This window comes from Megascapheus bottae, chromosome 6 (assembly GCF_031878675.1).
Source record: "Megascapheus bottae isolate mThoBot1 chromosome 6, mThoBot2.hap1, whole genome shotgun sequence".
In the NCBI taxonomy this organism is placed as follows: Eukaryota; Metazoa; Chordata; class Mammalia; order Rodentia; family Geomyidae; genus Megascapheus; species Megascapheus bottae.
The window spans coordinates 24,119,084-24,145,170 of NC_143514.1; the positions used below are offsets into that span (position 1 = coordinate 24,119,084).

Here is a 26,087-nt window from a genome sequence, read left to right on the forward strand (position 1 = left end):
TAGCCTTGAGAAAGTCCAAGGACAGTGGTCAGGCCCTGAGCCCAGTCCCAGGACTGGCAAAAAAAAAAAAAAATAATAATTATCAATGAATAAATCAAGTACTGATAGGCTCAGCAAGGTGCTATAAAACTACAAACTTAATTATTCCCTAGGATTCATCATGGTGTGTGTAAACCACATCTCCACAGCCTTTTTCTATTGCTCTGTGGAGATGCCACTAGCCAAACAGACTTGAACATTTCCTTAACTCTCAAATTTTTTTTTTTTTTTTTTTTTTTTTTTTTTTTTTTTTTTTTGCCAGTCCTGGGCTTGAGCTCAGGGCCTGAGCACTGTCCTTGGACTTTCTCAAGGCTAGAGCTCTACCACTTGAGCCTCAGCACCACTTCTGGCTTTTTTCTAGGTATGTGGTACCGAGGAATCGAACCCGGGTCTTCGTGCATGCTAGGCAAGCACTTTAACCACTAGGCCAAACTCCCGGCCCAACTCTCAAATTTTTAAGATACAGAAAACTAGATTGTGACTGGCTTCATGGTCGGTGCTCAGTAAATGCTTACTGAATGAATGGTAATTAAATTCTTGTTTCATAATTCTGTAGTTTAATGATTTACTTACTTTTGTCACTTCCTCTGCCCAAATCTAGCCAGCATTAAAAATTAGAGAAAAATATAGAGCATGAAATAAAGTTGGAATTTAACATTTTCTACAATTATAGAAAAATGCATTTTAATTTATATGGCATACTTTTTCCAGAATCATTAACAAATTATACACAGTAGTAACTAAATCAGTCAAGTTTAATATATTGAATATGCCTTCTATACCTATCAATATGATCAAATAAAAATCTGTATTAACTGAATTATAACTTTCCCATTTTTGAAATATCTAATCTGTATTAGTATGAATTCTCTCAACTAAAAAATGAAATGTTTGGGATGATTTTAAATTTCTTTTTCAGGTATAAATTATAAAATTTTAGGAAATAAAAAAACAAAGTAAGGATATATGGAGACTAGATGCTGCTGATATAGTCATTTTGGAGAGACTATAAAATAAAATAAATTTAAAATCACCAGAGTTAAATATATCTGACTATAAGTAGACAATAACTTATATAAAACAGTATTTATCACATTAAGCAAAGCATTGCTAATTGTTAGGATATTTTTACCTAAAATGGAAAAAATCCCTGTAATTTATATACTCAATTAGCAATAATTGAAATATTTTCATGCTTTTCACTTATCTATAGCTAGGACAATGATAATAAATGAATGCATTCTCTTGCTATCTAAGGAAAAGCCCAAATTTAGACAGGGTTTCAATAATTATAAATTTTGAAAAGATCAAATATGAATTTAAGAGAGATTTTTTTCAGCTTTTAGTTCAATGCTAATGAAATAAAACAAGTCAATTAACTATCAATTTATCTGTACTGCAGATTTCATGTCTAAATGGGAATCAAACTATAATACGAAGACTTAATTTACACCGGCTAATGAATGAATTTTTGCGATTTCCTACTGTGTTAAAATTTTAAAAGTTCTAATATCAAAAGTTCCCTCAAAGTGAACTCAATATGCACATTTAATGTTACAAACAATTTTCATTCTTCATTTTGTCCCAGACTATCACCCTCCTGAAAGTGAGTTAGCATAGGATATGGAATGGGTGTGGCCACTGTTGGACTATTCAAACTCTTGGAGTTGGTGTTAGCCAAAATTAGCAGAAGAAACTAATTTTGTTGGGTTTGTAAATAGTGAGTTTTGAAGCCACCATGAATCAAAGTCAATTCGTGTACCTTTCCTTTTTTTTTTTAAAGGTAAAGCTTGTTAATTTTTAATGTCAATAAAATATGAAGTGCCAGCTTCGTACCGTAAACATTTCATCTCTATAATTCTAAAATTTGCATCTGGCATTATCAGTATATTGAGCAATTAGAACATATACTTTTTTTGGGCCAGGAGTGTGGCCTAGTAGTAGAGTGCTTGCCTAGCATGCATGAAGCCCTAGGTTCCATACCTTGGCACCATACATACAAAAAAATGAGCTGTGGCTCAAGTGGTAGAGTACCAGCTTGAGAAAGTCCAAGGACAGTGCCCGGAGTTCAGGCACCAGAACTGGCTAAAAAAAAGGACATATATATATATTTTTTCCATGCCCCAAATTTCAGGTAATACATTTTTCCAGACATAGTGTGAGTGTATGACTTACACCTTTATTTTAGTTTTATATACAGCTAATAACAAGAGAAGGCACTTTATTCAAGATGAAGAAAACACAGTAGGCCAACAAACCTTCAGCCATTTTACATGCAGGAAGTTGAGCATGTAAAAGAAATTTACCATGTTATCTCCTTCAAGGCGAGCTGAGTTTAGTTGCTTAAATGCATAGGTAAGAGACAAAGAACACATTATACCAATGAACACAGTGAAATAAGATTATGTCTGCACAATAAAGCAAACACTAAACAAGTCTTTAAAAAACTATTGAAAATGTTTTAAAAAATACAACTTTATTATTCCATGAAATTTCATATGGTGATGCCTATTCAATTAGTCTCATTTTGAGGTCTATCACTTAAAAATTGGCAACTAGCTAAAGTTATTGAAGTTCTCACCAATGAAGTAAAAACTTCTACTAACCCACACTTTCCTACTTTAAAAATCATTTCTGTTTTTTGAATTTAAGATGTCTTCAACCATGTTCTTTCTGAACCAGTCTCAGTCAGGTTTTGCTCTGAGTCTCTAAATACTAAACTTTGAAACCAGCTAGCATTTCTTTTTTTCATTAATGATACTAGATTGATATTGGGTTATGGCTGACCAGTGGTCCACACCTATAATCCTAGCTATTCAGAAAGCTGAGATCTGAGGATCATGGTTCAAAGCCAGTCTGAGCAGGAACATCCACTCTAATCTTCAGTTCATCATCAAAAAGCCAGAAGTGGAGCTGTGCCTCAAGCGATAAGAGTGCTAGCCTTGAATACAAAAGCTCAGGGACAGGGCCCAGGCCCTGAGTTAAGCTCCAGGACCAGCATAAGAAAAGAAAAGGATTAGGGAAATAGATGTAGGTACAATGAAGTTTAATTGTATTTCACCATTATACCTCCAACCTAAGGTAATTTTTACTTTGTTTCTTAGATTTGAGACTGGACCTAAGACTTAGGAATGTTATTGGGCTCAATATTTTTAAAACTATATTTTTATTTATTCATTGTGAAACATTATATTTTTATGTTAAACTAGAATATTTTGAGACATGTGTTTGATATTACCATTCTTTGATATGCAAACTAGTAAAACAATTTACTAAAACAGCAAAATTAGATATAAGAATTTTTTTAAACTGATAAGTCTATAATTAAAAAGTCTGAGTTTGATCTAGGATTAGGAGCAGTGGCTCACACCTGTGATCCCAGCTACTCAAAAGGCAGACAGCAGGCAGAAGGAGAAAAAAAAAATTGAGACCTCATCACAAATAAACAGGTCAGGTGCATTGAAATACACAATAAATTAGCCAGTCATGGTACTGCCTGCTTTTAAGTGAAGATATACAGGAGGACTTAGGTAAGAGTGCAGCTAAGAATTTACAGAAAAATAAAGTACTGGGAGCAAGGCTCAAAAGGTAGAGTGCCTACCCATTGTAAGGCCCTTAATTCAAACTCCATAACTACCAAAAAAGAAAAATGTCTAATCTAATCCAATAAATTGTGAACTAAGTATGTTGGAAATTTTACATTTTTACCTCTGAAGGCTTCACAAAATTCACAATAAAAAAGTAGAGAAGGTAAACTAGAGATCATAGGAAACTATTAAAATGAAAGTTTTACAAAAAATTAGTTACATGTGTAAGTTTTTTTTTTTTTTTTTTGCCAGTCCTGGGCTTCAGCTCAGGGCCTGAGCACTGTCCTTGGACTTTCTCAAGGCTAGAGCTCTACCACTTGAGCCTCAGCACCACTTCCAGCTTTTTTGTATGTATGTGGTACCAAGGAATCAAACCTGGGTCTTTGTGCATGCTAGGCAAGCACTTTAACCACTAGGCCAAACTCCCGGCCACATGTGTAAGTTTTAAACCTTACTAGTAAATCAGAAATTAAAGTCTGGGGTTAGATAAATCTTTTCAGTTGCCACCTAGGAACCAAGGAATGTGTCAAAAAAAGAAAAGAACAAAAGTCTGAACAATCTGTATTAGCATTATTTATGTAAATAGAAAAGAAATATAGAAGAAACAACAAAATAATCAACAAATACAACATTCTTTAATGTTTTCTCAAGTAAACACAGGCAACTTTTCTTATCCAAAGTAAGTCATACTTAACTGATACCGTGTCTGAAATAAGTTGATTATCTAGAGGAATAAAACTAAAACCAGAAAAAGTGAGCTTTTGTCTAGACTAATATCTTTAATATTTGGCTATAAATTTTATTTTACATAATAATGAAATTCTAGAAAAGTTATGCATAAATGAAATGGCTGGATTATGTCACTTCTACCACCTTGAAAGTTAAATTTTAAACAAAAATTTCCTCAGAAAAAAAATTTGTCCTCTAAAATACACAGCACAGAAAAATTGCCAATATTTTCCCCATATGTATTAAAAACAAATTTCCACAAACTTGTCTACTTTATATTGTATTTATATTTTTATGGCACTGGGGTTTGAACTTAGGCCTTGAACTTCCTTGGCTTGCTTTCTGTGCTGGCATTCTACCAGTTGAGTCACATCTCTAGCCTAGTTTTTGCTGGTTACTTTTGGAGACAGAAGCTAGTGAACTTTCATGCCCAAGTTGCTTTGAATTGAAATTTTCCAGATCCCATACTTCTGAGTAGCTAGGATTCTAGTCAGGAGCCACTGGCACCTAGCTTACCATTATATTTAATTCTTATAAATCTTAATACTAAAAATAAGTAAAAAAAAAAAAAAGTAATAGTAAAAATGTCATTATGTACTTCCTGGCACGTTTCCAGGTAAAAAAGCAAACAATCATTATGTTATATAATGCGCACAATGTGTGTTAAACTTTTGTAATACAACTTTAAAATACTAAATTGAATAATCATCATTGGACATATACAGATATTTTTTAAGGTTTTGTTCTAGTTCCAACATTCATTTCTACATAATGGTTAACTTTCTCCTGATTATAAAATTAGTATCTTAAAAACCAATGTGTTTATAAGTTCATTCTTAACAACTAAAAACTAGTAAAATAATAAATTGTAGGGTCTTTTGCTGTTTACAGTATCTAAAAAAAAATAAAACCCAGGGCACTGAGCAAATTAGGTAAGCAACTTATTACCTGAGATATTTGTCAGCACTACTGTATCAAAATTTAATTCTACAACTCATCACTGTGGATATGTGACAGTAAGTTTTGAGGTAAAAACAAAATTGAATTTGAAATATCAGAGATAGCTCTTCTCCAGCAGTAATTAGTACAAAAGTTTCCAAAAGGCAAATCCAATAGAAAAAGCACATTTTAGCTGGGTGCTGGTGGCTCACACTTGTAATCCTATGTACTTAGGAAGGCTAGAATCTGAGGATCTCAGTTCACAGCCAACTTGAGTAGAAAAGTCCATGAGACTCATATCTCCAATAAAGTACTCGGAGCCAGAAGTAATACTATGGTTCAAGCGGCAGTGTTACCCTTGAGCACAAAGAATCTTAGGGACAAAGACCAGGCCCTGAGTTCAAGCGGCAGGACTGGCAAAAAAAAAAAAGGGGAGAGGGGAAGGGAAGCCTGGAAGCATGGCCTACTAGTAGAGTGCTTGCCTAGCATGCACAAAGCCCTGGATTTGATTCCTTGGTACCACATACACAGAAAAAGCCAGAAGTGGTACTGTGGCTCATGTGGTAGAGTGCTAGCATTGAGAAAGCTCAAGCTAGTGCCCAAGCCCTGAGTTTAAGTCCTAGGACTGGCAAGGGGAAAAAAAAAAGTGTGGGGGAAAGCATATTTTGCTTATGTACTGGGGTAGTATCATGTCTCACTATAACACCTAGTTACCAACTTTTATTTCATGCTATATTATCTCAATCAAATTTAAAAAACTGACTTCTATCAGCATTATATTAATGTATTCACCAAGGGAATGATCCTGATAGCAGTATGGAGTTAGAAATGAGGCTAGAATTTCTCTTCTCAACAAAAATATAAGCCTTTGCAAATTAAGAATTCGTAACAAACTGGATTTGTTACAGTAAAAACTATTCTAGTTTAACTCTGAATAAACTTTTTCAACTTTGGACTGAAAATACAAATAGTAATTAGATAACCTAAAAAGCTTGTAAGACCTTACAAAACTGGGCACTAGCAGCTTATGCCTGAAAATCCTAACAACTTCAGGAGGGTGGGGTGTGAGGAGCATGGTTTTGATGCCAGCTGGGGAAAAAAAAATCCATGAGAGTCTTATCTCAATAATTTACCTGAAATCTTGGAAGTAGGACTATGGCTCAAGTGGTAGAGCACTAGCCTTGAATAAAACAAGCTCAACAGGCCCAGAGTTCAAGCCTCAAAACTGGATTACAAAAAGCTATATGTAAAATCAATGAATCCTTTTATTTACCATAGTTTGAAAAACAAATCTGAGGTTGAATTCAGAACTTAATTTATCCAAATGGGCTTCTTTCCCTTCAATATAGCTACTTGGGAGTCTAGGTTGCCACTTTTTGAATCCTTTTGGAACTATTCTTGGTAATAACCCCTGAAATGCCTTGAGTCAAATACGGAAAGTAAATTTATTTAACTTTTTAAGCTATATATATGTGTTTTTAAACTTGATACTTTCTCATGTTAAATTCACTACTGACGATATTTATTTCATGCTTCACCCTTAGAAGGTACAGTTTTCAGGCAACAGTTGATTTTTCCTCTTCAGAGGACTACTTTGTACTGACTTGAATGAATTTAGTTCTGATAATTTTGCTTAAACTAAAACTAAGACTCTAAAAGAATATTCTTTTTGAACTGACAGTCTGTGACTTACATATTGGCAAAAAATATTGCACAAATTGAAAAGTTAGTAATCTAAACTTTCATTAAAAAAAAAAAAACGCTACTTACTGAACTTTTAGTTTCTGCAGTTTTTGCCTTTTTTAGTCTGGTTTTCGCAGCATCCAGATCCAGTCTCTTATTTTGTAATAGTTTTCTTTCTTTCTATAAATTATAGAAAAGAAAAAAAGCTTAGCCTTTATAACTAAAATAGTAAGAATACACAAATTTCAGTTACTCCTTTAAGTACATGTACCATCTGATAAAAGGATTTATGACTACAAAATTTTTTATACAGTAACTATACAGACAATTTTCCTTTTCTTGCCCTCTCTTTTAGGATTTTTCATTTTAAAATGATAGACATTTTAGACATTCTACATATATCTGAGGAAAAAGCAAAGGAATATTAGCTTTAATATTTTGCTAGTTTGTTTTCTTGCCTATAGAGAACACATGGCAAAATTTTTTTGGTTGCTAAAATTAGAGGATGTTATTAGTGGCTGCTGAGTAGAGTTGAGGATGCTACTAAACAAATGATAATGCAACACAGTTACCACAACAAAGACTCATTTGATCTGCAATGTGAGTGGTGGCCAAATCCAGAAACCTTTACATTTTTACAGTTTATCCACGAAGTACTTAGGGTGAAGGAAAAATAAACCCAGGGCAAGGTTTCTTGATGTCCTATGTGATCTACTTCATGGACTGGGAAGATTGTTCTTCATGCATCATAGCAGTGAATGTAATGTAACTGCTCTAAAACAGAATTTCAAACATAAATAATGAATAATAAGCAGTGGCTCACATTTTTAATCTTAGCTACTCTGAAGGCTGAGATCAGAGGATTGCAGTTCAAAGTCAACCCAGGTGGAAATATCTGTGAGACTCTTATCTCCAATTAACTACCAAAAAGCTAGAACTGGAACCATGGCTCAAGTGCATAGTACATTAGACTTAAGCAAAACCAAAAACAGAACCTCAGGAACAGCAGCCAGGCTCTGGGAAGCTCCAGGACTGGAAACCTCCCCCCAACCCCCCCAAAAAGAACAAATAATTATTAGTAAAATATAGTAAAATTGGTTATAACTGCCCATTTTATGGTTAGATTCCATACATTAAATTTTATGCTTCTGGTATCTTTTAAATCATATTTCAGATGGTAGTTCTTCTGTCACGTCAAATATTTTACACAGAAACAAATTCATGGCAAATACACTGATGAAAAGTTTCTGTATTTTGTAATAATATATAAATTTCAGAAATACCTATCTTATTTAGGAAAAATAGGATCTTGGTGAGTTGACTGATTTCATTAAGGATTAACTGTATACATAACACGATTTTAATACTGCATCTACATAAATGTAATTGTTCAAATATGGGGCTGCATAATTATGGCAACATACAACATATAAGAATAGTTGGTTTTCTCCTTTCAAACCTCACTAACATCCTTTTGTATAATAAATTACTTTGTGAAATTAGCAGAAATCTTTTGTGAAGATATAAAGTAGTATGTATGTATGTATGTATGTATGTATGTATGTATGTATGTATGTATGTATTTTTTGTGGGTCATGGGGCTGTCCCTGAGCTCTTCAGCTCAAGGCTAAATGCCCTCCCTTGAGCCAAGCCCCATTTCCTGTTTTCTAGAGGTTAATTGGAGATAAGATTCTCAGGTCCTTTGTGTACGGGGCTGGCTTTAAATCTGCATTCTCAGATTTCAGCCTCTTGAGTAGCTAGGATTACCGGCTTGAGCCACCATGTCCAGCTTAGTAGTAACTATATTCTAATTTAACAATGTCAGTTTTTCTTCTCATTCTTCTTTTTGAATACATACAATGATGTCTCTGGTAATACGAATGGGCACCTGACATTCTAGTCACAACACTCAAGCCATATAAACATACACAAATTATCCAGTATTAACTCGAAATAAATATTCAACATAAATTATGACCTTCCTCCACCTCCAAAAAAGAAATATGAAAATTAAGTCAAAAGTTCTATTTACAACAAAGAACAACAAAAATCTTAGGAAAAAAAATCTACCAAGATCTTCATTATAAACAGAACAAATTAAGCTAAAAATAAACATTAACAGATTAGGTTTTGTAAAAAATGGTGATAATGTTTATACTTTGGAAATAAAAACAACACTATGAAAAAAAACTTCTAGGATACATGTGGACATAAAGTATAGTAGCAGAAATATACATTCCAATAGTTAGGTTTATGGCTTGGGCTTAAATAAATACATAATTCATTATTTTCTATACTCTATTTTCCCAAATAATCCATGAACTTGAATACAAACTTTAGTGTTGGTAATAAGTGAGAATGAATGTAAAGATATCTTTATAACCGTTAATGGTATTAATAGTCCATTGTTTTAGTTTAGCTTTGTGTTTTGGAGAGTATACCTACTTAGAATACTTAAGTGTTGGGGTGAGGAGTCTGGCCTAGTGGTAGAGTGCTTGCCTAGAATGCATGAAGACCCGAGTTCGATTCCTTGTTATCACATACACAGAAAAGGCTGGAAGTGGTGCTGTGGCTCAAGTGGTAGAGCTCTAGCCTTGAGAAAGTCCAAGGATAGTGCTCAGACCCTGAACTCAAACCCAGGACTGGCAAAAAAAAAAAAAAAAAAATACTTAAGTGTTCAGTTACATATGCAGTCATTAAAAAGGAAATTATTCATTAAAAATTAAGCACATATCTAAATTACTAAAGAAAAAAAGACAAGGAACATTTTCCAACTCACTGCAATTGTTTTGTAATCTCCTTCTATGAAGTTTCTTAAAGGGGTGAGAAAATTTAAGGCTGATGTTTGAATTAGCTCTCTGTCAGCTGTTCCAATTCGTTTTTGTGTTTCTCCACATTTAATAAGGGCATTACCTGCAAAGAAAAAAAAATTAGTGATTAGTTAGAAAGTTAAAAATTGTAGAAAGGTATTTCACCTCTTAGTTATGCTTAAAAGTTATTTGTGCCTTTTGTCAGTAATGAGAAATTTATTTAAAAGTAAATATAAGAAAAACATCTAAATGAGAAAGACAAATTCCATATCATATTAGTTGCACAAATTCTATCAATGACTTTAAAGAGAACAGATATAAAATAATAATTTTTAGTTATAGCTCAATTAGAGTAGTTATACTCAGAAAAATATAAACTTGGGCTAGTAAATAATGTTCAATGGTAGATTTTTGTGTATTTTAAGAAAATGTGTTTTATATAATCTTTACCTAATATTTAAATAGATTATAGCATAGTTGCTGCAAAGTAGAGTTAAAAAACAGAGCAGAAGCTGGGTGCCTGTAACTCTTACCTGTAATCCTAGCTATGCAGGAGGCTAAGATCTGAGGATCAAAGTTCAAAGCCAGAACAGGCATGAAAAGTCTATAAGTAATCTCTAACTACCAGAAATGAATGGAAACAACAGAATCCATGTTAAAAAAAAAAAAAAAAGATAACTTGTACTCCCAGCACTGAGTAGGCTGACACAAAAGAATCTTGCATTCAAGGTCAGACTGGGCCACCTGCCTGATTTCTGTCTCAAAAAACTGCCAACAATTTCAGGACTTATGACCATCAAAGTAGTGCTTAGCCCTATGCCTGGGATATTCATTTTACTTTTACTACTAATAGGTTCTCAAAGCCCAGGCTAAGCATCAAAATATATTTCCCAGAACTTCTAGAGGTTCATACAGATTAAGCAAGTTTAAAAAGGGAGAAAATATAAAACCTTTTTTCATTTCGTGCCAGTGAGCGTCTTGGGCTCAAGTCTAGCACTTTACCACTTGAGCACCACTTACAGCCTTTTCTGAGTAGTTTATTGGAGATAAGAGTCTCACACATCTTTCTTCCTGGCCTGGCTTCAAACCTTGATCCTCAGATCTCAGCCTCCTGAATGGCCGGCTATAAAAGTTTTTCTAATGTGTTTATATTCTAATAGGCTATTAGCTTGGTAGATGAAGAGAGCTGAATCTCCTTCATATAACTTTAAGAAGAGAACAAAAAAGCTTAATAAAACATGTTTAAAATATTTTTCTGAGGGTTAATTCCAGAGATAATTTCAAGTTTTAAGTATTTTCAGACATTTGAAAGGATTAAAATTTGAAGAACACACTGTAAGTATCCTAATGCTGTACATCTAAGAAAGTCATTCAATGGACCAGTAACTACTAAAACTTGACGGCAATGTAATTCAAGAATTTAAGAGCTATTTCATAAACCAAATCTGCAGAAATTCACTAAATGCCTCTATCAGTTCATAGTCAAAAAGGAATAACTTTTTTTTTTTTAATTGTAGGGGTAATGTATAGAGTGGTTACAGTTACATTTGCCAGGTAGTAGGTGCATTACTTCTCACACACTGATACCCCTTCTCATGTTTTTGTCCCCCTTTCCTTCCCCCTACTCCCTTCCAATCATCATGTTTTCCCCCCTTCCCTTCCCTATTTCAAATAAACATATATACAACACACCAGGTAGCAAAGTCAGATACAGTAACTACATGAGATTAACCATAAGGGAGAAAACAGAGAAAAGAAATAACTGCATATAGTATATTGAGAACAACAATCACAAAGATAAACCTCCTTTCCATATCCTAGAAATCATTTGATCATTTTGTACAGTCTCATCCTATATGACCATATGTACATAGCTTTTGAGCTATTGTGATCCTCTGCTAGGAGAGTCCTAGATGTGTACTAATTATTACAAATAAGGGAAACCATGCAGCCTACATTCTTTTGGGTCTGGCTTATTTCACTTAATATGATTTTTTCCAAATCTTTCCATTTCTTTACGAATGGGGCGATGTCATTCTTTCTGATGGCAGCATAGAATTCCATTGTTTATAAGTACCACATCTTCTTGACTCATTCATCTACTGAAGGGGCATCTAGATTGGTTCCATTAACTTAGCTATAGTAAATAATGTTGTAATGAACATTGTTGTGCTAGTAAGTTTTGTATGCCCTTGTTTCTGGACATGTGGGTAAATGCCAAGGAGTGGGATTGCTGGGTCACAGAGGAGCCCTATGCTTAATTAGTCTTTTGAGGAATCGCCATACTGCTTTCCAGGTGGTTGAATGAGTTTACACTCCCACCAACAGTATAGTAGTGTTCAAAAGGAACAATTTTTAACATAGTCTTAAAGAAAATTATTAGCTATATACATCAGAAAGTCATATATTGTTATGAAAGTAGCTATGAGTGATAATAAAGCTGTAAAACATCAACTTGAGAGCTGCATATTTGAAAGTACGGCAACTAGCAAAGCTAGCTTGACTGAAAAACAAAAATATAAAACGTATACAGAAAAAAATTGAAATGAAATATAAATCCAAACATGGAATTATTATCTAAAGTTAATAATTTAGGGGTAGTGATTATTAAACAAAATGTAAAAAAAAAAAAAACAGCCAACATTTACCATGTGTAAAGTGCTTTAACAGAAAAGAAAAACTCATACAAGAAAGCACAAAAAATGCTGGGCATGGTGACTCACACCTATAATCCTAGCTACTTAGGGGGCTGAGCTCTGAGGATCTTAAAAAAAAAAAAGAAGAAAGCACTAAAAAGAAAAAAAAGAGGATACATATATAAATAACTGAAATATAACACAAGAAGTATGAAAATAGAGTTGCTGGGAGATTGATAAGAATGTAAGTAACAGATTAAAAAATCTAAATGTAAGGTATTTATCAGAACCTTTTGTCCTTTGCTTACCATAAGCTGTTCCTGGGCCAAACTCAGTTCCTGCATCGATCATATATTGTCCCAAAAGTTCTGGGTTGTTTACACGACTTGGTGCTTTTCTATCCAGTTTTTCATAAACAAATTCTTCTATCCTGGCATCTAGGAGAAAGGTTAAAATTATTAATAGTTCCAAAAGAGCAAGTAGTCGGGTATGGTAGGTATCCTTGTAATCCTAGCACCTGAGAGGCAAAGGCAGGAGAACTGTAGTTCAAGGCTAGCCTGAGCTATAAAAGCAACAGCCTGACTGAAAAAACAATTTAAGTAATTATTTTATTCTTCTACCAGCAACTTACCCCCTTAAATAATATATAATTTATAGATCTAAGAAACATATTTTGAAGCCATTGCGGCTGCATTTTAAATTGTAAATATAATTACAAATTTCAATTTTTTAAGCTAGTAAATATACTTATCTAAAAGAATCAAAGACTCATATTTGACACCCTTAGTATGATCATGCACTCACTCTCTCTTGCCAGGTCTAAATATAAATGTAGAAGCTTAAGAACTGGAACAATCTAGTCTTAGAATAATCTCAGAAGTACAAACCCTTAGATTTAGTTATGCTTAAAGTACATAGGTTTCCAGGTATTAACCCTGAATATACATTCATTTAAAACAATTTAATCGTTAAAAATGTTTAAGGAAAAGGCGTGTATGGTATCCTTAATATATGGCTATTAGATCCACATAGTATAAGTGTAAAGACTCATTATTTGCGTACCCAATGCTATGGACATGGCATTGGAAATAAAAATGCAACTACATAGGCCTAAAAATTTATGACTCTATAGACATAATGTTTTATTACATAGATTAAAATGTATCTATGACATATAAACCCTCAGCCTAATTTTAATTATGTTCTAAAATCTAAGTGCCAGTGATTGTATATAGAGATTCCCTTCTTGATTACTTGTTTGTTAAATATGTCATTTGAATATGATGTAAAAATCAATGTTAATAAATTCTTTAATTAAAAAAAAAATGTTTAGGGCCAGGAGTTTGGCCTAGTGGTAGAGTGCTTGTCTAGCATGCATGAAGATCTGGGTTTGACTCCTTGGTACCACACACAAGGTAAAAACCAGAAGTGGTGCTGTGGCTCAAGTGGTAGAGCTCTAGCCTTGAAAAAACCCAAGGATAGTGCTCAGGCCCTAAGCTCAAGCCCAGGACTGGCAAAAAAAAATAAATAAAATAAATAAACATGTTTAAAATATAAGACAAACGATAAAAGGAGTAACAGACATTACAACAAATGGGGAAGGAAAAAAAATTCAAACTAGAAAAACCTAATAATGCTTGGTTAGGGTGATATTTAAGACCCAAGAAATTCGCATTTACATTGCGAACAGCAAAGTACTTGAAGATTAAATAGATGAAAGTTTCAGAAACAAAAGTAAATATAACATAAAATTATAATCCAAAATTCAGCAAAATCAAATAGGTTCCTTGTAAGTATTATACTGTATACAGATTCTTACGTAGTCATAATTTTCACAGTGTGCTGAAATTTTAAGTGTGTTGAATTAGCAACAAATTCTCCAGAAGTTAATAAAAGGTTGTAGTATATAAAAGGGATAATATGAAATATACATAATATAATAAGCCTGCCTTTTTTATATTACATGAAGTCTGACCATGGTCAAAACAAAAAACAAAAAAAAAATGAGGCCTAGAGTTTAACTTTAGCCTAGTGGTAGCGTTCTTGCCTAGCATGCACGAAGACGTGGGTTCTTCAATTCCTTGGTACCACATACATAGAAAAAGCTAGAAGTGCTGCTGTGGCTACAGTGGTAGATATCTATCTATCTATCTATCTATCTATCTATCTATCTATCTATCTATCTATCTATCTATCTATCTGGATAGCTAGCTAGCTAGCTATTTTGCTAGTCCTGAGGCTTAAACTCAGAGCCTGAGCATTGTCCTTGGGTTTTCTCAAGGCTAGAGCTCTACCTCTTGAGCCACAGCACCACTTCCAGCTTTCTTCTACTTACGTGGTACATAGAAAATTGAACCTGGGTCTTTGTGCATGCTAGGCAAGCACCCTACCAGTAGGCAAACTCCCGGCGCCAACAGCTCTAGCTTTGAGTTCAAGCCCCAGGATTGGCCAAAAAAAAAAAAAGCAGATGAAAAGTTAAAAACCACCGATTTGTGCATATATTATATAGCTTTTAATGTAGAGAAACTCTCGGTCAATCCTTCCTTATTGTCAGTTGTGTCTAAAGTATGAATGTTCTGCTGTTTCCCTACCCTTAAGGGTACTCCAAAAACACATTTTGTTAATATGCTTAATTTAAGTGATAAGGGAAAATCATCGATTGGCTGAAAGGTGGTATGTCTTTAGCAGAAGTTGGGTGGTATCATGGGGAAAAATGAATCCAGCATTCATAGTACAGTACTAAACTTTACATCCTGAGTATTTGTGGTTATCCTTTCAGGTGGTTTCCTTAGAATCATAAATCCATAGAAGGTTGGAATAATATGTCCTTTATAGAAGATTCTTATACAAAAATTAAAAAGCAAAATTTGAAAGGCTTATAATAGCTAAAGTCAAAGAGTATCTTAATTTCAAAACAAGCATTTAGGAAATGTTCATGAATTTTTTTTTGGCTTTTCCCTCATCTTTAAAAATTTTAAAGACCAATCTTATGCTGATCTGATGATTCAGTCAATCAGATGTTTGGCTTATTAATAAATAACTGATTAATTTTAAAAGGTCATTCAATAGATCATAAAATCATAAGAATGAAATTCTGCTTTAATTGAATACACATATGTATTCAACTTTTGGAAAGAATGTAGCTTATCAAAAAAAAATCTAACAGTAACAATAACAAGGTTAAAGAGGTGGATGTGGCTCCTGAGGCAGAAGATCAGTTCTGAGCAAAAAAGCCAAGTGAGTACAGGCACTGAGTTCAAGCCCCAGAACTAGCATAAAAACAAAAGAAATACCAAGACTTATAGGTCAATGAAAATGTGACTGTTCACTTAAAAATCAATGTAACTTTACACAGAAGAAGCAAAAACTTGTTACTATTACTTTACATTAATGGAGACAGACGAATGGGGGCAGGGGATAATTATATTTCTTACTAACTCATCATGTAAAAGTTTATTTGCCCTTCGGAAAAACAAGTGTGGGGACACACATGTTTCCTATGGGGAATCTCTGCAAAGAATAATGAATGAACAAGAGGGAAAATGTCTGCTACTTTTTAAAATGGGTTCTAGTATGTAATTTAGATGGCCTTAAATGAATAAGAAATATTATATGATGCCAAAGACAATAATCTTCACTTAAGGGTCAAAAGGCTTGCTTATAAAGAAAATTATAATTCAAATGTCAGAAATTTGCTAGTATTACTAGCATTTTTTAACCTGGTCATTTAGGACCCATGGGGGGGGGGAGAGGAGAGGGGAGAGGGGAGAGGGGAGAGGGGAGAGGGGAGAGGGGAGAGGGGAGAGGGGAGAGGGGAGAGGGGAGAGGGGAGAGAGAGAGAGAGAGAGAGAGAGAGAGAGAGAGAGAGAGAGAGAGAGAGAGAGAGAGTGTGTGTGTGTGTGTGTGTGTGTGTGTGTGTGTGTGTGTGTTTTCAGTCCATTGTGGGGTTTGAACTTTGGGCCTGGGCACTGTCCCTGAGCTCTTCAGCTCAAGGCTACACCCTATATCTTGAGCCATAGCACCACACTCTGGTGGTTAACTAACTGGAGATAAGTGTCACACAGATTTTAGTACCCAGGCTGGCTTTGAACTATGATCCTCCTATCTCAGCCTCTTGAATAGCTAGAATGACATGCCCTGCCTGTCATTCAGTTTTGATACTTAAAGTTTATAGCAAAAAGGGCATCAGTACTTTTTGATTTTAGTCATGTTCCACTTTTAAGTAGCTATGCTACGTTGGTTAAGAGGCTAACTGGGAGATTTCATTCAACAAGTAATTATTGTTATCTAATTGGATAATTGGTAAAACTTCATAGATATCTAAAAATCAAGCAGAATAATTTATGTGAAAATATAAAATATAAAAAATACAAAATATAACAAATTTTGGATTCAGCAAAGGTTTGAATAATGCTATTTGTAAATTTCTTAGCAGCTAAATAAAGAAAAGTGTTTATCATTTAATCTTTATCCAAACACACATGCACACTCAGCAAAGACCCTAAAGCCACAAAAATTTTCTTTGTAACATTAAGAAGACCTACTAGCAATATTTTAATAAAGATAGATTAAAAGTAAAAAATTTCTTACTTGGATTTGGCTGCAATAGTACTTCTGTTTGTTTCATTATTTTTTCTGTCCATATTTTGGTACATTCAGCTTTGCTAAGAAGGTTTTCTAAGTGAGCATCCAATTCTGTCTTCTCTGCTTGGCCAAGCTTTTCTTCCGTAAACTATTTAATAAAACACACACACACACACACATATATATAAAAGCTCAAATGTTAAAAATTATTTCAATCAATAGTAATCAAATTCAAAGCCAGGCAACCAGTGACTTATACCTGTATTCCTATCTACTCAGGAGGCTGAGAACTGAAGACTGAAGTTCAAAGCTAGCCAGGCAGGAAAGTCTTAAGAGACTCTCATCTCCAATCAAATCACAGAAGTGGTATGCTGTGGCTCAAGTGGTAGAATGCCAGCCTTGAACAAAAGGAGCTCAGAGACAGTGCCCAGACCCAGAGTTCAAGCCTCAGGACTGGGAAAAAACAAAAAACAAAACAAAAAAAACCCTCCTCAAATCCAAATAATCATAAATAAGCAACTGTGCTTCCAGTTTGTTGGTATGATAGCAAAAACTGACTAAGAGCCTTCAATCAGATGGATATGAAGTCAAATCCTGACTGTACTGCTTGTAACCTGAGAAGGCACTGAATACATATTTTAGTAACTATGATAAAAGCAAGACAATACCTTTTCATTTAGAATAAGAGTCCTGTTATCAGAGAAAATGTCCCCTCAATCTTAACTTTTAACAATGAAACTTTAAAAAAATATTAAACACATTTTAGTCATTTCTAACCTGTTCCCTTTATTCTAGTATGTTATCAAGCATCTGGCAGACAAAGTTAAGGGTTTTTTTTGGTGCTAGTCCTGGGGCTTAAATTCAGGGTCTGGTGAAGTTTAACATTCCATATGGTTAAAAAAATTAGGCCTGAGGCCAGCAGTATGGCCTAATGGTAGAATGCTTGGCTAGCAATCATGAAGCCCTGGGTTTGACTCCTTGGTATCACACACACAGAAAAAGTCAGAAGTGGTGCTGTGGCTCAAGTGGTAGAGTGCTAGCCTTGATGCTTTAATCATGCTCAAGTAGACAGAATATGAGATGTTTTGGAAAAGTGTTATTTGTTATCAAGTGTATATTCCAGAAATTCATTCTTTTTTTATTGGTTATTTTCTAATTTTTGTGATGGTATAGGGCTTGAACTCTGGGAAGATCTTGCTTAGCATTTTCCACTTAAGGCTGGTGCTTTTTCACTTGAATTAGTTCTCCACTACTGGCTTTTTACTGGTTAAGAGAGCAGTGTTTCAACTTGCATACATGGTTGGCTTTGAACCACAATTCTCATATCTCAGCCCCCTGAGTGGCTAGGATTACAGGCACTAGCCGTCAGGTCCCCAGTTGTGGAGGTGTATTATAGCCAGTAGAAAGGAAAAAGGGTTGATTTTTTTTTTTTATGGCGCTTACTGGAAACTTAATTCAACACTACATATAATGACTCAAGCAGTTTATCATGTATAATTTTCCTTTAAAACATATGATTTTTCTCTTTATTACAGGCATCCGGCAGTCTTTCTATGCTCAATCATGACTCATTTTTAGCTAACAGACCTATAGCTACCTTGACTTCTCATTTTCATTCCTTAAAATCTTTTCTACTTTCCTCTTTTCTGAGTTTCACTATCTGTTTCTCTGGGCTATCCCAAATCAACAAGCCCAGCTTATCTTCCTTCGTTTATTCTCCACCTCCTACCCCATTACTGAGGTTAACCTGGGACCTTGTATTGCTTGCTATTTTGTGAGGTAAGGCCTAGCTTTATGCTTGAGCTGGACTGTGATTCTTTTACTACTGTGCTTCCTGGTGTGACATATCCAGCCATTGTGCTTCTCCTGTAGCTAGGATGATAGAAACCAAGTCACTGGTGAAAATAGAATATGGCATATTATTTTTTGTTTAGGGTAGCCTTGAACTTCCACCCTCCAATCTTTACCTCTCAAATAGTTTGGATAACAGGAAAGAGCCATTCTGCCCAGCTCTTTATCTCCTGTTTTTAGCAGGCCTGAGTGCTCGGCTATTTATGAATTAACAATACCTGGACTTAATATGTTTAAAAAAATTCCATCTATTAAGCATTCATTAGGTACTCAAGGAAATCTTACAGGTAAGAATTTTAATTTTAGTGCTGAATAAATAGGAGTTTATAGCAGTGAAGCATTCTGCCCAAGGGTCAGTACTGACATTTAATTTTATCCATGTTAGAGTTATTAAGTCTTATACTATACTATTTTTACATTGAAAACTTGATAATTTAAAGAAATTAGTATTTACTTCTTCTACCACTATCTATTACACATTTTGTGCTTCCTTGCCTGAGTTTATTTGTATCTCCTCCAGCTCATTCCTGCCTTTAATGACTCTAAATAATTATCAAATTGAAGGCCACCTAAATGAGTTCTTAAACTGTATTACGTGTTAACAACAAAAAGTACACTTAATACATACATTTTTATCTACAACATTCTAAAGAATGTATAAACTACAAAAGGTTATTAAGTAACTAATTACTTATAAAAAAATTTATTTATGGGCAGGCACTGGTGACTCATCCCTGCAACCCTAGCTACAACAAGAGGCTAAGGATTGTGTTTTGAAGTTAGCCTGGGCAGGCAAGTCTATGAGTTTATCGCCAATTAACCAACGAAAAAGCTGGATGTAGAGTTAGGCTAAAGTGGTAGAGCACTATCCTTGAACAAAACAAGCTCTGGGACTGGCCCCAGCCCATGAGTAAAAAAACCAAAAGTAATTATGTGGAGGAGAATGATGATTGATCAAGATGCATTATACTCAAAACTGTATGGAACTGTAACCTCTTTGTACAATAATAATTTTTAAATAATAAAAATATTTAAGGAATTATTCTATTACAAGATGATCAGCCTATGATGTGATTTTGTCACAGAGTTTATGTTCTAGCTAGAGTAATAATGCTACTTATGGCAAATATAAAATTATAAATAATAGTACCCTTTCCAGAATACAGAAGACGTGATATTTCTCTTCTTTTTCTTAAAGATTCCTTTCCTGTTATTAAAGGTTTAAAAATAAACAAAAAATTTTCATTTTCAACATCTTCAAGTCCACATCACCACTGACTTTGTAGTTACTTGGTAATAAGACTTTATTAAAGACCAGAACTAATTTAAAGTGATTATTTTAATAAAGAGACAGTGGTAAATTATTAAGAACTTATAGTAAAAGTCAGAACCTAAGTAGGTTATAGAAATTCAAAGCTTATGTTCCCTAAATATTCAGATTCATAATCTTTTCATACTACTTCACTTGTAGCATAGTAAAATAATATGAAAACACAAAGTTTAATTCTCTCTTCTCTTTATATTTTTCCTAAATTTTTTTTAATTTTTATTTTATTATTGGGGTGATGTACAGAGGGTTTACAATTACATTCATCGGGTAGTAGGTACATTACTTCTTGAACATTGTTACCCCTTCCCATGCATTTCTCCCACTTTCCTTCCCCGCTACCCTCTTCCAACTAAATATTTTTTTTTTTCCAGTCCTGGGCTTGGGCTCAGGGCTTGAGCACTGTCCTTGGGTTTTCTCAAGGCTAGAGCTCTACCACTTGAGCCTCAGCACCACTTCCGGCTTTTTGCTATGTATGTGGGGTACCGAGGAATTGAACCCAAGTCTTCGTGCATGCTAGGCAAGCACTCTACCACTAGGCCAAACTCCCGCCCCCCCCAACTAAATATTTCTTTAAGAAAAGGATTGTAGCTGTCTTATGCCAGACACAGCAATATTTTTTCTTTTTTTTTCTTTCTAAACAAAATAGGCAAATAGCCTACAAAAAAAAAGAGACTAGATTCATACTTTTATAAGAAAGAAGAAAAGGTGGAAAATGTTTTTTAAAAGAAAGCTGTGTGATAAAAGACATCTATTTAATGTACACTGTGACTACCAATTCATTGGCTAGTAAAAGTCTAAAAATAATCTAAACTTCTTTGAAGAAATCAGTAACAAACTCTGAGTATATTAATTTACTAATGTGGACTGTTTCTCAATGTGGGCTGCTCTTTAGCATTACCTGAGGGAGGGGAGTTTCAAAAGCAATGTTGAGCAATAAATCCCCAAATTCTAATTTCATATGACTAGGACATAACCTACATATGGGTTGAAGATTCCCCAGATAAATTTACACATAGTCATGACTTAAAACTATGTTTTAGGCTTCTAATTATTTAAATGTGCATTACTTATTTTAGTGCAGTTGGCATTACTTTCCTCTTGGGCACTTTCAGGCTTGATTGTTATTACTGTCTCTTCACTGTAAAAGAGTTTTGCTTCAAAAACATTAGTTGGAGAAAAGGGAAAGGGTGGTTCAGGGGTGGTGGGGTAGCTGAGAATGTTAAAAGGGGTGACACTGATACATTGTATTCACAAACTGCTTTGTAAAATGGCAACTATTTTACTACTAACAACTATTTAAACATTAAAATTAAGAAAGTCAGTTGTGTTGAAGTTCTACTATGAAATCTGTCTTCAAATTAAATTTAAGTAATAGACCTACTGTTTCATCATTTCAAATAGCATAAGGAGTGAATGAATAAGGAAAAAAATAGTTTAAAACCATTTGTGACTTTTGTAATCACTTAAAAATATTTTCATGAATTATGATGAGTTGAAAACAACTTTTTAACTTCTGTTGTATAAGTGAAGCAGTACTTTGGCATAAATTTTAGCATCAGCTAACAAACTATCTTCTATCTAGTAGTTTACTAAATTAAAAGGTTGATGCCATCAAAGGATGTGAAAAGTTTAAAGTAACAGTAAACATGTAGGGCTATTATAAGAAAATGCAGAGATTGTAAATGTGGTATGTTTCATTAAAATTGAAAGATATAGTGACCTTATCAGTTTAAATTCTAAAAAGGAAACAGGATTTAAGAACAACAGAAGAAAGTTATGGAAACTGAAACTCCAAATAGGATACAGCAGGAGCTAATCATGGTATTATCTTTACATCTCTGGGTAAGACACTCCATTATGCTTGGTGAAAGAATGTGAAGACTAAGACCAATCTTAACTATGTTTTTAAGACCTACTCCCCAAGAAAAGAGCTGACATTCATAAAATTCATAGAATAACTGTGGTAATTAAAAGAAATCTTACAAAAATTTAAAAATGAGCTCCTTATCTAAGTATTTTAGTTTGAAAAAGAGTTTGGAAAGTATGTGTTCCCTTATTTTAAAGCTGGGAAATATCAAGTGTCAATTAAAAATGCACTCCTTATTCAATTATTTACTTAAAAGTTATCAGATGAAATGACAACCGTAATTCAAAAGGTAGATATACAAAAAATAAAATATTAAACTATGACAAGTTTGGTGCTAAATTATGAACCTGGTCTTACCCTTTCAGTGCCAAATATTTAAAGGTACCCAGTAAATGTGTGCTGAAATGAAAAGGACCCATTTTCTTTTAACATGCTAAATTTAACTTGTTAAATTCCGGTTGCCCTAAGAGTAAACTCCTCTAACTTCCTTGGCTAAAATGGTACAAAAATTAGGATAAACCATGCCTGATATTAAAAGAGGAGCGGAAAATAACAAGAGTTGATTCCTTAGGATATATCTTATGAAAGATGTAAAACTATAGTCACAGAATTTGAGAGCTCCAAAGGATTTTATATAACACTTCATTATAAGACAAATGTCACATGAACATAGAAAATTTAAAAATGTCAAGTGATTTCACATCAAATTCATATGTTTTCGGAAACTTTCATAGTTGCATTTGAAGCTGTTGTTTTGAAGGAAAAAAACTAACCAGAGAGGGATGAATGGCATTCAAGAAGAGTTTTTCAGAAGCCCATATTTAGACAAGTACCAGGCATTTTGGAAATAGAAAGAAATGGTACAGTAAGAATAGTCCTTACTATGTAAAAACAAGTTTACAACTTGATTATTTAAAGCTCAATTAAGGAACTTAGACTAAAAAGATTAAGTCTAAGAACTAACAAACAGCTATTAAAAAACCAGTAAACTAAACAAGGGATAAATTACCTAATGATTTTCATTTCATTGCTTCTTGTTTTTTAAAGCAACAAGTATACAAATAGACTAAATTCAATATTTGAACTTACTTATTCTACCTTAATATTTTTTAAATATCAAGGTTTACTCATTTTAGACAATACACAGTAGTGATAACTCATATACTTTTGAGCTGATAGTTTTTAAAACAAAACAGTTCAGGGTGTGTGTGTGTGTGTGTGTGTGTATGTGTGCTGCTCTTTAGGTCTGAAGGGTGAGTGTGTGTATGTGTGTGTGCTGCTCTTTATGCCTAAACTTAGGGCCTGTGTGCTGTCCCTGAGCTTTTTGTGCTCCTACCACTTCAGCTACAGCTCCACTTCCTGCTTTCTGCTGGTTAATTGGAGATAAGCATCTCAAGGACCTCTTAGCCTGGGTTGGCTTCTTGTACCTCAGCCTCTTGAGTAACTAGGATTATAGGCACGAGCCACCAGTGCCTGTTGTGGAAGTTTAAACTTAAAATTTCCAAAGCAAAATGGAAAAAAAAAAAAAAAAGGAAAAAGCAAAGTACAGTAGGTGGCTTAGCACAGGATTCTTTTAAAAGTACAATATGAATTAAATGGAAATTATTCAGGAAAGAAAGCTTAGACTCTCACTTGACAGTTTTCTACACTTACATAGTAACTGGCATAGCTCTGAAATTTTTTACTTTGGCAGCATAATGATACCATCTTAAGGGTAGCAACTTAGTTATTGACAAAATAATGAAATGAGAAAGCAGTCTTTTAAGGAAAGTTAACACAGCTTTTCAAATTTCACATTCTATTTTGGAGATATCGTTTTCCCTGATTTTATTTTTAAAAATCCTGTGGAAAATGTCAAACATATACAAAAATACAACAGCAAAGATGAAAATAGTACAAGGATGTTTTTATGACCCTTATTAACTCAGTTTAAACTATCAGCATTCTGCTGATAGATGTGCTCCAGAGCCACTCTCCTAGTCAATTCTGGACTATCATCTAAGTCACAACCACCTTCTTATTTGTCTTATGGCCACAGATCCCTAACTGGTACCTTCAATATTCTTGAAGTCCCAGCCTTTACACTTGTTTCTTCTCTCTGAAATGCTTTGCCTTCCCTAAATGAAAACAATAATAACATAAACAACACACTCAAAGCTGTATTTCACTGAGGTCTCTGAATTTCTTTGATTTGCCCTGACCATCTTATCTGAACAAGACAAAATCCACCATGATTGCCATTAGCCTATTCTCTGTCTACACATGGTATGTTAATAGCTTGTTCTTGGCTAAAATGTAAGCACCAGGAGAGTAGACACTCATGATTTTATTTACTGCTATATCAATGGTATTCATAATACTAACAGGCAAACTGGAGTATGCATCAACACGTGTAAGACTGAAGAGAAAATCCTCTGATGACCAATAGCTAAAAAGATAACTTAAAAAGCTTTTCCTAAAGCACTGAAGCAATAATTAAAATTCATCTACAAAGTATATCTTTTGAGAGATTTTCTAGATTTACCTTAAGTTGAATCCATCAACAATTTAGGTTTTTAGTAAATATATCCTATTTAAACAGTATGGAATATATCCAATTACATTGCATTACATCGTGTCAAGTCTTTATTAAGCATCAGAATCATTCCCCACTAAGACAAATCATCACCGGTTTTAGTTCTCTACTACAATCAACATTAAGTCTAAAGACTTAAAGTGTTTCAGAAGTTGAAATTTATTTTATACTCTCAATCTCCTCTCTATTTTTAAGGAGAGGAGCAGGGAGAAGAACAGGCTTGCTACTTACTACAGATTTAGGAAATAAGTTAGATGGAATTCTCCACCTCTTGTTAGTTGCTGTTGAAAATAAAATATTCTGTTTGTACTAGATGATCTTTAAGGTTTCTTTAGGTCACATCCTTTTACAGTTCTACAGATCTTGAACCTGTAATGTTTATCCAGAAAGATAAAGCAGCATGCAGTAATAGGTCAGACAGCATCTGGTTATTTACTAGCCATGCAAGTTAATCAAGTTATTTAATCTCTGAGGCTGCTTCCTTACATATAAAGGGGAGTTAATAACATCTGACAAAGTGTCAGACAGGACTGGAGATTGTATATCAAGCCAATTGCAGTGACTACCTTGCTGTAATGCTCCCATTCCTTTGCCAAGTTTAACGCAATGTATGGGTGAACTGTACTATTAAAAATTGAGGTAAAGGAAAAATAGGGAAAGAAGGCAAGAGAACATATTTACATGTCAGTACCAATCTGGCAACACATTTGAGAAAGTTATTTTTGTTTTCTAAAAACAAAAGGGAATGCTGCTGATACTCTATGCCACTAAACAACAGATTGTTTATAACCCATGTTGTGAAATTTACATGTGTTCACAGATTTGCCGAGTTAGCGCAATGTGGGTGATGACTGTAGTGCATTATCCAAGTTCCTCACCACAGACACTTCCCTGATTACGGAATCTTGAGAAGCAGCGAACTTTTCCCTTTACAATGCACTTGAAATAAACCACTGTGACCACGGACGCAACATCACGAAATTGCTCATCTTCCCCCCCCCCCGGCTTTACCAACAGGGAGTTACCAACGGGGGGGGGATGGGGGGGGGTTCGGAAGACCTCCCCTCCCCTTAATTCTAGGGTTCCCAAGGCCTGGACACCAACAGGCGATCTCCACTTCCTCTAGGGGCTGCCAAGCCCAGGGACCGTCTTTGTGGGGTGGGGGGGGTGGTGGGGAGCTGGTGGGAGCGGCGTTGGCAGCTTCCAGGGTTGAGGGGCAGGAAAAGGAACCTCCCTCCATGACCACGCAGCCAAGGGGAAGAGACCCGAGGGAAGGGTGGGGGCGGCGAAAGCGTGGTGGGCGTCGTCCTGGTCACTTCCCGGGTCCCCCGAGCCAGGCCTCCCGAGGGGTGTCGCCGGTCCCGACGGCAGGCGGGGCCGCGCCTCCGCCCCGGGGTGAACTCAAGGTGTCCTCCGGCTGTGGAGGAAGGTCCCGACGACTTCGCGACCCGCCCGGC

At 34.7% G+C, this 26,087-nt stretch overlaps 1 protein-coding gene across 18 annotated transcripts in view; it reads right to left on the bottom strand.

Moving 5' to 3' along the window:
• Sh3glb1 (SH3 domain containing GRB2 like, endophilin B1) overlaps positions 1–26,087 on the bottom strand; it is a 43,171-nt gene that overhangs the window by 16,470 nt on the left and 614 nt on the right. For 8 of the 18 annotated variants that reach the window (XR_016535921.1, XR_016535922.1, XM_090334479.1 and 5 more), the window contains exons 2-7: positions 17,014–17,155; positions 12,732–12,860; positions 9,757–9,890; positions 7,065–7,157; positions 2,298–2,381; positions 613–636 (exon numbers count right to left, since the gene is read on the bottom strand). Coding sequence is in view for 16 of the 18 variants with exons in the window: in XM_090334479.1 (XP_090190605.1) it covers positions 613–636; positions 2,298–2,381; positions 7,065–7,157; positions 9,757–9,890; positions 12,732–12,860; positions 17,014–17,155 (606 nt within the window). In the remaining 2 variants the exon portion in view is untranslated. The remainder of the gene's footprint in view (positions 1–612; positions 637–2,297; positions 2,382–7,064; positions 7,158–9,756; positions 9,891–12,731; positions 12,861–17,013; positions 17,156–26,087) is intronic. The other 10 variants (XM_090334487.1, XM_090334488.1, XM_090334489.1 and 7 more) reach the window with 4 other exon arrangements.